Genomic DNA, 12,807 nt, shown 5'->3' with positions numbered 1-12,807 from the left:
CTAGAGAAGGAAAAGACCACTCTGCAGCAGAAAAGCACCATGTTGGAGCAGATAAACACTGCCCTGGAGCAGGAAAACACTGCCCTAGAGATGGAGAAGACCGATTTGGAGCAGAAAAGCACTGCCCTGGAGCAGGAAAACACTGCCCTAGAGAAGGAAAAGTCCACTCTGGAGCAGAGAAGCACCGTGTTGGAGCAGATAAACACTGCCCTAGAGATGGAAAAGACCACTCTGCAGCAGAAAAGAACCATGTTGGAGCAGATAAACACTGCCCTGGAGCAGGAAAACACTGCCCTAGAGATGGAGAAGACCGATTTGGAGCAGAAAAGCACTGCCCTGGAGCAGGACAACACTGCCATGGAGAAGGAAAAGACCACTCTGGAGCAGAAAAGCGCGGTCTTGGAACAGATAAACACTGCCCTGGAGCAGGAAAACACTGCCCTAGAGAAGGAAAAGGCCGATCTGGAGCAGAAAAGCACCATGTTGGAGCAAATAAACACTTACTTGGAGGAAATAAACACCGCCTTAGAGCAGGAATACACCACCTTGGAGAAGGAGGGCACTATTTTTGAGAATATATACAAAAACCTGCAGCTTCAAGTGGAACAGTTGGAGAAAAGGCTGAGGGACACAGAGAAGCAGCATAAATAGCTGCCAGTAGTAAGTCTTGTCTAGCCATCATGAATACAGCATGTCTGTTTCAGACCAGCCACAGAAGCAGCAACCTGTATTCAGATGTGTGGTCGGAGACTTCTCCACTATACTTTTGAAAACGCAATATGCACTACACTTCTCCAGGGCTTCTCCAGGACTCGTCCTGTCGGTCTCCTGCCTGACCTCCAGAGCCTCGTAGTAAGACTTGTCGGTCTCCGGTCTGACCTGCAGGGCTTGGTAGCGAGTCCTGTCGGTTTCCTGCCCAACCTTCAACGCTTCGTAGCTAGTGCCGTTGGTCTCTCGGCTAACCTCCAGGGCTTCGTAGTAACTGCATGGAGTTTGCATGTTCTCCCCATGCATGCGTGGGTTCTCTCCGGGTACTCCGGCTTTCTCCCAAAGTCCAAAAGCATGACTGTTAGGCACCTGACAATCCTACCCATGGGATCACTAATCACATCACTAATCATGTGTTTTGCGGCTGTTTCAGACCAGCCACAGAAGCAGCAGCCTGTAGTCAGATGTGTGGTTGGAGACTTCTCCACTACACTTTTGAAAATGCAATATGCAATACACTTCTCCAGGGCTTCATAACGAGTCCTGTCAGTCTCCTGCCCGAATTCCAATGCTCCATAACTATTCCTGTTGGTCTCTTGGCTAACCTCCTGGGCTTCGTAGTAACTGCATGGAGTTTGCATGTTCTCCCCATGCATGCGTGGGTTCTCTCCGGGTACTCCGGCTTCCTCCCAAAGTCCAAAAGCATGACTGCTAGGCACCTGATGAGCCTACCCATGGGATCACTAATCGCATAACTAATCACCTGTTTTGCGGATGTTCAGGTAAACAACCTGTACACGTGACTTTCCTTTTTTTGCTTGTCCGCAAGAGGAGTCTTTAATTCTTTGAAAACAATCCCATGTGCAAGTTTTGCACTAAATGTTCTGGTTTTATAGCTATTTACAAACAGTTGATGAAATTTAAAGGTCTATAGGGCATGTCGTGGTTTTATAAAACACACTTTGTAAACAACATATTTAGTTGCTGACCGGACATGATCAGTACCATGTGATGGCAGAGACTGACCTTTCAAGACATCAGGTGATCGCTTTTGTAAATTCACTCCCGGGTCAGAGTTTTAACTGCGTAATTTGACACCCTGCAATGCGCTGTGCACATGCCCTACTGGCAGGAGGGCCCGTTTCCTGTTTATGGCTTGCTACTGCTGGAGATTCGTCCATCTTCCTTCAAGTCAGTTCATTGGTGATTCATTTTTTTGAAAATTTATTATTTGTGATGGCACAGCAGAAGAAACAATGATTTAGAGTAGCGGTTCTGTATCCCTCTGAAAAATGAACCCATTTAAATAAAGAAATCCCTCCATGGGTGATACCACGATAGAGAGCGTTCATTTTATAGCGTTAACACGGTGCTGTAAGTGGTCCGGTATGAAACGGGGGTGATAGAACAACACAGCACTTTTAAATTTAAATAATCAGAATGCAGATATTGTTTCCGTTGTTTTAAAATGTTTATGTCAGTCTGCCTTTTCCCCATCGATACGCTTCCCGACCGCCCTGCACCATACGCGGTAAAAAAAAAATAATTAACAGACGCGCACATTGCGCAAAACTCTGAAACAGGAGAAGCGGGACATAAAACGGAGCGACGAACTAGATGTGAATTATGGCATAAAAACAGAGAATCTGACGCTGAACGGTGAAAAAATCAACACATGATGTGAAACACATGACGATTAGGAGGTGCAGCAGGTGATGAGTAAAGATTACTGATGGTGAGCGTCAATAAATGATAAAATAAATCTAGCAATAGGAAAGAAACTAAAGTGGACAAAGCAATAAACCAATAGAGGATAAAACTAATCAAATGAAACTAAATGGAAATGAATGAAGAACACAATGCAAGAATAAACAAAGAAACTAAAGTAAATACAGAGGAATAAACTGGTATGGCAAGACCTTTTGAGCAATAATTAATACAGAGACTATATGGCAAGAATAAACAGACACTATTTCCAGATAAAAGGTAAAATAATAGTGTTGAAGTGCCATGGGTTTGTTGAGACCACATCTAGTACTGAGAATAAATATATCTTACAGCATATGTGTAATGGTTAAAAACGTAGCCGTTTGCAAGGAAATACTCCGTCATAAACTGTTATCAGGTTAATATATAAACTGTTATCCGGGTAATATATTGGGTTTATGAAGAATTTATTTGAATAATTTCAGGATTTAAAAAGACTTTTGTCGTGTTTGTGACCTGTTACACAGGTCAGGTTTTTTTTTGGTTGGAAGCTTGGTCGGAGCAAGGATTGATCTGCCATGTGTGACGCAAGTAATGACAGAAAACATGCTACTGATGCTCCAATAGCATTCATGCTATTGTTAGCATTTTGGCTCATTTTAGCTTATGCAACATACTAAAATGAGCAAAAATGCTCATACTACCGTACGAGTACAGCTTAAGAAAACATGCTTCTGACTCCCACGTTATTGACTACACTGCAGCTTTCTTAAGCATGATTGCTAATTTTTACCATCGGAACGCTTTATTAAGAATCCGACGGCCACACTTTGGCATGCCCCTTTTCTGCAGGCACCTGCAGAAATTTCTGCAGGAATTTCTGCAGGAATTTTCTAGTTTTAAACTATTATTCTCCTATTTGGTTAAAACGCATTATAAAAAAAGTAATTCCAGTGTTATCCAAGTCTTATTGTAAAGTTACTGACAAAACAATCCAGAGGACAAACATTCAGTTGCATTTTTACAGAATCAGCTCTGATAAAGAGCTGATGTAAAAGAAACAGCAGGTTGACACAAATTTTTTAACGTACCATAATACAAATATCCTGCCTAAAATGTATTCCTTTGCAGCAAAAGATGCAACAAACAATTATTTAATAGAGCCACAGAAATAACTTTAAACTATTTTATTCCGCAAAGAGAAATTCTTCTGTCTGCACAAGTGAAGAGTGACAAAGAGCAAACTGAAAGCAGTTTGTTCTTTTGGCTGAGTTACTCAGCTACTCGTTATTTGACCACTAGGAGGAGCTCATGTACAATGTACTGTGTGGGTTCTCTCCGGGTACTCCGCTTCCTCCCACAGTCCAAATTCATGACTGTTACGTTAATTGGTCTCTCTAGTGTGAGTGCATGGTTGCTTGTCTTGTCTGTCTCTGTGTTGCCCTGTGATGGACTGGCGACCCATGCAGGGTGAACCCCGCCTCTCGCCCAAAGTGTCTCGTTGGAGAGAGGCACCAGCACTCCTCCTGACCCCATTAGGGACAAGCATGTAAGAAAATGGAAGGATGGATATTTGAGCTTTCAGCCCAAAATGATTGGTTGGTTAATGGGAATGAAAAAATAAAGTGTCCTTCTTGTTGTAAGATGCGATGCACCTGTTCAAGTAAAACAAAAAAATGGAGCTAAGATGAACAATGAAGACGGCTACTCCACCCATCATTGCAAAACGAAGCACGACAAATGACACACATGCGGAGAACATCACCGAAAGACACCAACAGCATGACAGTTAATAACAAAACACCTGAGCAACAAAAAGCATGCGTCTACACCACTGAGAAGTAACATATTCTTTACCTGTGCACTTTCACGTCATACACTTTCCAACTATCTCCCCCAAAGCACACACTGTGCATAACGGGCCCATAATCAGCACACATACTTAATTTGCGAGAAAGTACTTGCTGTTTCACCAAAAGGGCTTAATGTGGCGTTCAACACCTTCTGCTGAACTGAACCGAAACGTGTCAACAGAATGGTGATCAATAACAAGTGACCCTTAAGTCAAAAGGATGAGATGTTCTTGCATTGTACGATCATGAGGAGACCTTAGAGCTTATGTAAACAAAATTTAATGAGGATGGAGAAAACCCACTGGAGCTTACAGAGAGACTACCTACGTCAGCTTGATCAGCGTTGAGGATAACTGTAGTAAGTTTCCCCCGCATCATGCCCATTGACCTTGTATTCGATTACATAGTCAGGACAGTGTTTCCATGCAATACTCAGCCTGACAGAAATATGCATATGTTCATAGCAGCTGCAATAAAAGGTCATAGCATGTTCAGTTTATATGCCAAAGTTTTTCCATTTTAAAACTGCCAAAACTGAAGGAAACACCCAAATTCCCCCAAATTATGAACAGATGTGATCAAAATACCAGAGAGAAACAAACTTTGAAAAAGCAGTCGAATTTCATAGAACCGCTGTGCGACCAACGAAACAACTTAAGAACTATCGATGAAGACCAGTTTAAGTTTTACAAGGAAATATGGCTAGCTACAAGCTAAACAAAAAAATCAGAGGAATCTTACAGATTTTGCACACCCGGTCTTGGTAAACAACATAGAACAACATAGATTTTATTGTTATAGGGTCAGAGCAAAGCAGAAAATCGACAAAAATGGCAGTAGCATTAGCCATAAGTTATAGGCTTAACTGCTGCAAAGTCAAAGACCGAATGCAGTCAGCTGGCTTTTCTTACAAACTCTTATCAGTTGCAATAATAAACTGAACTTGACCACATTGACTAGGATTGGATAGAAATACATTAAACTGTCATTGAATCTGTCTGTAAGATTGGATAAAATGCACTTTATATCTCTGTTTAGAGATTTTTGTGAAGTGTTCTGGGACAACATTTGATGTAAATTGGAACAAATTAAATAAACCGAGTTGAACTGAATCAAAGTGGATGTATATAATCAAAAAAAAGTTTGTAAGATTGATAGAAGAGATCAGATGATTGTTAACAGAAAAAAAATTATCCCAAACAAATTTGGGTTACGTTAATAAAGTTAGCAGATAACCATGATTCAATTTTGGATTGACAGTCAATCAGAAAGAAGCTGGGAGTGTGGAATTTGTTATTGTTTTTAGATATATAAAAGTTGGGTATCATCAGCAGAAGACAAAACCCCCCTGCCTTATTTCCAAATACTTAAACCAAAAGCTATAGAAGAATAAATAAAAAGACTAGGAAATCGGACAGAGCCTTGGGTAACATCAGTGACAAATGGTGAACCTGAAATGTTGTAACGCTACATAATAATTATGATCTGGAAGACAGAATTTGTGAGATGCCACTGATGGCAAACGATTTTAATCTCACGAGGAGAATATAATGAGAAACTACATCAAAGGCACATCTCTGAGAAGTGTTGTTAAAAGCAAGGAGCAGGATTACGTCTCTCGATTGTTTGATGATTTGTTAACTGTGTTGGGGCTGAAAACTTGACTGAAACTGCTGGGTGGTAATTGTTAAGATTGAGAGAGTATTCACAAGATTATTGGTGCATAATTAAATTCTTACATCTAATAATTTAAGACGCAAAATTAAACAGAAGGACGATACAGCGGATGTAACATGAGCAACAAATGTACCCCACTGACAGATTCCTGAATGAATTCAAATATTTATATTAGCACTTCTGAGTTTTTCTTACACATATAACTGGAGGTAATCGTCACTATCACTTCATTGTCTTCAGATTATCCAAAATTGGGGCCATCGTTATTTGCAAAAAGCAGCACCGTCTGACTCTAATTAAATATTTTTAATTTAACTTGTTCCATTTTAAGCCCCAAAGTCTCAGAGAGTTGGGACCAAAGACCAATTCCTCCGAGTTCCTAATTGCTCAGCGATGCTTTGCAAAACTGGGGGAGAGGTCAGCAGGAGCTGCTGCCAGACTTATCAAAGGAACCTCCTCCGTTCCCTCAGGGAGCAAGCAGAGGCAAGAAGCCTCAGGAGAGAAGAAATCATCCGGAAAACACCAACACTTTCGTGGCACAGAATGGGGACGTGCAAAGCCCCAGAAGTCCAACTTTCAGCACCCTTTCAACGAAGCACTTTTATTTAAAAAGCAGCCACAATTTGACATAGTTTTCCCTCAGACTCAGTGGAAAGAAACAGATAACAAAGAAGCTTGAGAAAGGCTGAAAGAAATTCTGGTGAAGTAGCCTTATGTTAAAATGAAAAAATGTAAATTAAAACAGTGGGAATGATTGTGGTGCGTTGGAGGCTGGATTTCATGCGTCTTGCCTCTAAGGTCTCTTGCTTTTTACCAAATTTAAACAGCTTAAGAGACATCTTGCCGTTTGAAAGCAGGCTACGGCTTCGGCGCCAGAACCCCAGAGGTGACTTGAGCCAGGCGCTGCGGCTGCCTCCGTATGGATCCATGGGCGCACGCAGATAATCGACCGATTCGACGAGCTGTAAAATCTATCCACCGATACATGCCAAAACAAATCACACGAGGATTTTTCCTGGTTTGTTACTGCTGTCTGGGTACTGTAGCAACAAAACCTAATGGGTTTTTAAATGATCAGCTGTGGCCGCACACACATGCACATAAATTATTTTGCAATTGTAGCGAAACGCATTGAAAATGTTCCCATTATATGTCTTAAACACAAACCACAGTCTGGGATACTATGTGGCAAATCAACACAATTTGATTTGAGAAGCTGACGGAAAACGCTGCATAATTTTGTAACATTTTTATTTTTATAAATAAACATAGGACACATGTAGAGGATCTCTTTTGCGCTAATATGCTTGAACACTACTGGTAATTGCGTCCAATTCTCTCAATTATCCAGGAAAAAATATTTCAAATATTCGTTTTATGTTATCATTTCAGATTAGTTGTTTTTGTAAAGGACTTTTACAATCAATAGCTTTTTTGTTTGTTTGTTTTGGGATTTAAATCCCAGTAAAGAGGAGAAAAGAGGCTGAGCTGCTCAAAGCACCATCAGAATGTGAACCGATTCCTCCGATTCAGGTCACTGACCTTAGATTAGAGCATCTTTTCACTGAGAAAAGTACAGTGCTAAATAAGTGCATGGATAGCCCCCTCTAGCGAACATAAGGAAACACGCTCTGCAGCAGGGCTCATGGGCAAAGAAAGGTTATTTCATTAATCAGGGACGGAGGTGATTGTTAGATACCAACTGAATCTACTACCAACAGGGCAGATTTGTTGGTTAGTAAAGCTTCTGAACACTCTGGAGTTTTTATGTAACTGAGGGAGTGAATAATACAATCTGCTTCCTGGTGACTGAATGCACCAGCGCATTGCACTGGTTGCTTGTGCCTCACTTATCTGAAAACACAGGTTCGTAATTAGAGGTCTTTGTGTTTTTGACTGAGGTGTGTATCTTTCCATTTGTGCTTGATGCTGTTAAAAGATTTAGTCCGAGCACGGCTCGCTCGCCCTCTCATCGTTTTTCCACCCGTGAGCAGATCCCGTCGACACAGGAAGCTGCCCCGACCTAGCAGGCCACAGGTGGCCAAACAATACCCGGCTCTTTACGGCCCCAATAATCTCAGGTGAGTTCACCTGTTCCTTCAACGCAGGCTTCGTTCTGATCAAAGAAAGGGAAGCGGCGGAGACACATCAATGACAGCGACCGCCGTCCTCCGCTCTGTCCGTCGCTCTCTCTCATAGCCTACTCTACTTCTCCTGCCTTGTTTACTCCAGTTTTACCGAGACTATTTTTACACCCTCGCCCAGAGGGCATATTCCAATCCAGAGCTGCAACTGGGTGTCTCCTCTGCGACCCGACTGTCTTACACTCTGCTCGCACCACGCAATCTGTGCTGAAAGCAATCTGTTGTGTCACATGCTTTATTGGAAAAGGCTCACAACGCTTTTTTTTTTTTTTCTTCCCAGCTTTCCCTTGCTGTGCTACAATTAGAATAAGTGGGTAAGTGAACACCTCAGTGCCGTGTAAATCAAAGTGCCACGTTTTTGTAGCAGCAAGCCAAAGACACATAAGCTCGGAATGTGGCGATAATGTCTCCTCGTTTGTGATTTATGCAGGAAATAAAAGTGTACACACACTCGGGATCTAGTTGCGTTAACATTCGATAACACACTGCAAAGGCTTCTAAAAGCTCCGCGGCGTGAAACCTTTGCAAAAAAAAAAAGTGCCTTGAAAATAGAGAGTAAGGCCAAGGCGATACATATTTGTGGAATTTGAAAGAAAAAGTCTACATGGTTTTCACTGTGTTTTAGAAAATATCATTTGAAAAGTGGAACAAGTTAATGGAACTGGTTGAAGATTGTCTGTAAAAACATCAGTTTTCCAGTCTTGCCACAGAGTCTCGACTCGAACCAGCTCATTCCAGTCTTTTCTTTCACCGTCCTGCTGGAAATGGTCTCAAGTCGTCTCCAGCTACTAACCTCCACCAATTTTCCCATCAGCTGTGACCATCTTCCCTGTCTCTCCTGAAGCATCCACACAGCATTATGCCACCATCACCATGATTCAGTGATGCTTCAGGATGATGTGCAATGTTGGTTTTCTGCCACACACTGTGTTTTGTGTGTAGACCAAAAGTTAAATCTGTATCTTAACCCAAACCTTCATCAAAATGTTTGATTTGAGACAAACTGAACTTCTTTGAACTTTTTTTGAACAATGATTTTCTTCCATAAATGGCGGATTTTTGTAGTTGTCACAGACATTTGGACTTGTGTCTTTTTCTTTGCATTTTTGCACAATGGACTGGACAGTTCTGTCATGTATTCAAAACGTTTCATGTTATTTCAGCTTTGGCTATTGCTGCATTATCTAACCCTGTTTTAAGCTTATCCCTTTCTTACAACTGATGTGTCTGTGGTAATCTTTAATCTTCATGAGGGCGTTTTATTTTTTTTGGGGAGCTTGGTGGGGGTTGTCTTTTCATATTTCACTTTGCATTAAGCACTAAATGATGCTGCTCAAAACATTGAAGTTCAGGAAGTCTACGAACAGTTTTGCACAAGGCACTGTGGGTGAATGCTCCGGTGCCACGATGAGAGGGGTCTGTGGGCTCCACGGGGTTGAGATCTGTATCAAGCAGGTGTCACGCTCTCAAGTCTTACCATCGGGGTTGGCGCAGATGAAGACCCGGACGCTGCGGCCGGTGGGGACGTGGTGCGGCGGCAGGGCGTTGATGTTGCCGCTGATGGCCGCCCTGCGCAGCGCCGACTCGCGCGGGCACGGCTGCCTGCTCCCCACTCCCGATGGCCACATGGGAGGCGACTTCCAGCGTGGCTGCGCGCACACACACACACACACACACACACCCACACACGCACACACACACGCACACACAAAGGGGATTGTGTTAGAGCAGCCAGGAATTTTTTTTTTTTTATATTTGACAATACATTTGCGCGCAGATTCCCTCTGACTCATCCACGCACACACATTTAATGGGGCGTTGAAACATTGTAAACCTCACATGTCATGTTATTAAACTTTTTGGAAACAATTCAAATTACAATCCTGTAATTAAAAAAAATAAATAAATAAAACCTATTGGTGAAACAATGTGATATGCCACAGATGTAACCCCCATTAACACACACACACACACACACACACACACACACACACACACACACACACACACACACACACACACACACACACACACACACACACACACAAACGCACGCACCACGCACAAACGCATCCGTCAAGTTAGAATGAATCTGCCAAATCTGTTCTAAAACACAGCAACGATACTGAATGAATCTGTTAAGGCATTCATAAAAAAGGAGCTTACGCACAGCCTACTATACCGCCACGGTGCATGCGTAATGTGCAAACATGTCCTTGGACGCATTCATGAATTGTCATGCCACTGTGGGGACAAACAGACAAACAGAACGAGACGATACAGAAGTCGAACAGACGAGCAAAGGCAAGCATCAGTCGGGTTCCCCACCCCAGAGAAAGAAGATGCTTGTGGAGGCGAATAACCGCTAACAAAGGTTATTCCAGATGCCAAGTGAGGTGGTCGCTGGTTTTCCGGAGTTTCTCTATCTTGAAATCTTTTTTGTTTCACAGACGGAAAACCTCGAGAAAAAGACAACAGTGATAATAATAATAAAAAAGAAAACAAGTAGTCCAAGTCTACATTAAATCCTCAAAACAAGGACTAAGAATAGTGAAAGCACAGAGGCACCGCATCCACAGAGAAGAGTAGTGGTCTCTACTAGTGATGCTGGAGACAGGCACAACAGCAAGGATGCACTTCTTGTTGCTCACGTTCATTCGCTTCATTTCGCGGCTTCCGAAAATGTCCAAGCGTCGAGGGCGACAAGAAGGGGGCAAAAACGCCCATCAGAGTGGCCGTGACCGACGCGAGACGTCTGGAGACGGTGAAACGGACGCCGAGAGTCGGAGTGCTCCCCGTGGCATCCTGCTGTGTTTCTGCGAGCCGACTGTTTGGAGCTCCGAGAGAGCCCAGGGAGAGAGCGTAAAGTCCGCAGACATTAAAGCACCACTACCGGTTGACACCTTCAAAATAAATCCCGTCGCGCTCAGGAACGTCTTACAAGCGTCTCATTTTCAGTATTTAATAAAAGAAAAATAAGGAAATAAGCAATGAATACACCTATGTATATCCCGCGAGTGTTATGTTTTTAAGTTTTTAGCCTCGTACTCACCGAGACGACGTCCGCCGAAGTTACCGTTTTTACGTTAAAGAGGAGCGCAGTTCCGGCCGCTTCCTAGCTTTGAATGTCCGGCTTGACGGAACAAGCAGAGGATGCTGTGGAGGTCCCTCCTCCTCCTAAACCCTGTCACCCTCCTCTCCGGCGAAGGGGGAGTTTACCCTAGGCCCTATTAAAATTGTGACGGCCCGCCAAGTCAGCATTGTGTAGTCATAAATGGTGTTACCTCTGTTATGTCCACACCAAATGAATAAAAGGCGCAAAAGCTCGACAAAATAATCTGATATATAATCAGCAAATCTCACATATATTTGAAGTAAGCTTTTACTTTCTGATGTTGGCTGTCTTTTTTGTTGTGGAGACTAAGTTTCTCAGTTTCTCTCCAAGATAGCGGCAGCTAGCCCAATTAGCTAAATGGGGAACAGCCGCTGATGTATGAATATCGCCAAACTTGTGTAATGTGATGGTAAAAAACAAAGTGCATCCTGTGCTTAATATTGAATAGCTCAGGAATATAAATTTGTATTTCTAATGAGGAAAAAGTTTGCAATTTTTTGTCTAAAAGGTAGCAGCCAACTGAAAGGCAAGTTTGTGTTGTGTTGTCAATCTGAATTAATACTTATTAATGAGAAGAGATAGTGCAAGTTTTTGGTAAAAAACAAATAAAAATTTAAATCCTGCTCTCTTTGTTTTGTATTGTATTTTCTCCTTTTGATTGATTTAAAAGTTCACAATTTTCAGACCAAGATTATGGCAGCTAGCCTAATTATATAAAACAGGAACAACCTCTTATTAATTCCTTCACATGTAAATCACATGTAATTTATCACATCAAAGGGTTAAACTTATAACTGATGCGGCCATAGCGAAATGTAAGAAAGCACTTAACTGCGAGAGCTGGGAAATAAATACAGAAGCAGCTACCAGAGAACATTTTTCACTACACCCAGGTACAAAACTCTAAGAGATATAAAAACACATTCCTGACAGATTACGACTTTTAAAAAAGTCTGATTCACCATTATCTCACCGTGGATCCTTCTAGACGACACTCAAATACCCCAAGAGGTGTTACTGTTACGACCTTTCTTGTTTAAAAGAGAATATATATTGGGTTTTTACAGAGATATAAATGTCGTTATCACCAGATACTACATCGGGTTAAAATGAAAAGCTTTCTCACCATACCAAAACATGGCTCCAGTATCTATTTCCAAGCTCTGCCAGTTAAACACTTCAGTAGAAATGTAAAAGTACACCGTGTCTAGAAGTAAAACCTAACATAAATATGTTAAATAAGCCTTTCTCCCTCCTCCATTTTCACACCGGAAACCAGGGCCAGAGCAGAAAAGCAGGTAAAAATCCATCCCATAAAATGCTCCAGAAATGAGGCTGTACGTCTTGGACACAACCTGAAATGTTTTTTCTTTTGTGATGGACATTGGCTAAACATTTCTCGCTGACTGAACCTTCCTAACTTTGTTCTTCAGCCATCTTAATGTTTAAAACATCTCTACATTTTCATGTTACTCTTTTGGAGTCAGATTTGGCCTCGTCAAATCCAGAAATTGCGAAATAAATTGAGGAACATAACTAAATACGTGTCTCTTTTTTAATTAGGGTTAGGGTTACAAGTAAGTTTTGCTGTTTCTTTTGTTTT

The 12,807-nt window shown here is 41.9% G+C and overlaps 1 protein-coding gene across 5 annotated transcripts in view; it reads right to left on the bottom strand.

Moving 5' to 3' along the window:
* nwd2 (NACHT and WD repeat domain containing 2) overlaps positions 1-11,706 on the bottom strand; it is a 54,017-nt gene extending 42,311 nt beyond the window's left edge. Inside the window, exons 1-3 of one of the 5 annotated variants that reach the window (XM_017310539.2) lie at positions 10,741-11,126; positions 10,418-10,548; positions 9,567-9,738 (exon numbers count right to left, since the gene is read on the bottom strand). In XM_017310539.2, coding sequence (XP_017166028.1) covers positions 9,567-9,738; positions 10,418-10,548; positions 10,741-10,816 — 379 coding nt within the window. In that variant the 5' untranslated portion in view covers positions 10,817-11,126. The other 4 variants (XM_008435465.3, XM_008435463.3, XM_008435468.3 and 1 more) reach the window with 4 other exon arrangements.
* Between the last annotated feature and the right edge of the window lie 1,101 nt (positions 11,707-12,807).

This window comes from Poecilia reticulata, chromosome 18 (assembly GCF_904066995.2).
Source record: "Poecilia reticulata chromosome 18, P_reticulata-male-v2, whole genome shotgun sequence".
Classification (NCBI taxonomy): domain Eukaryota; kingdom Metazoa; phylum Chordata; class Actinopteri; order Cyprinodontiformes; family Poeciliidae; genus Poecilia; species Poecilia reticulata.
Note: the sequence above shows the minus strand (reverse complement) of the source record. Positions and strands in the feature narration are given on the sequence as shown.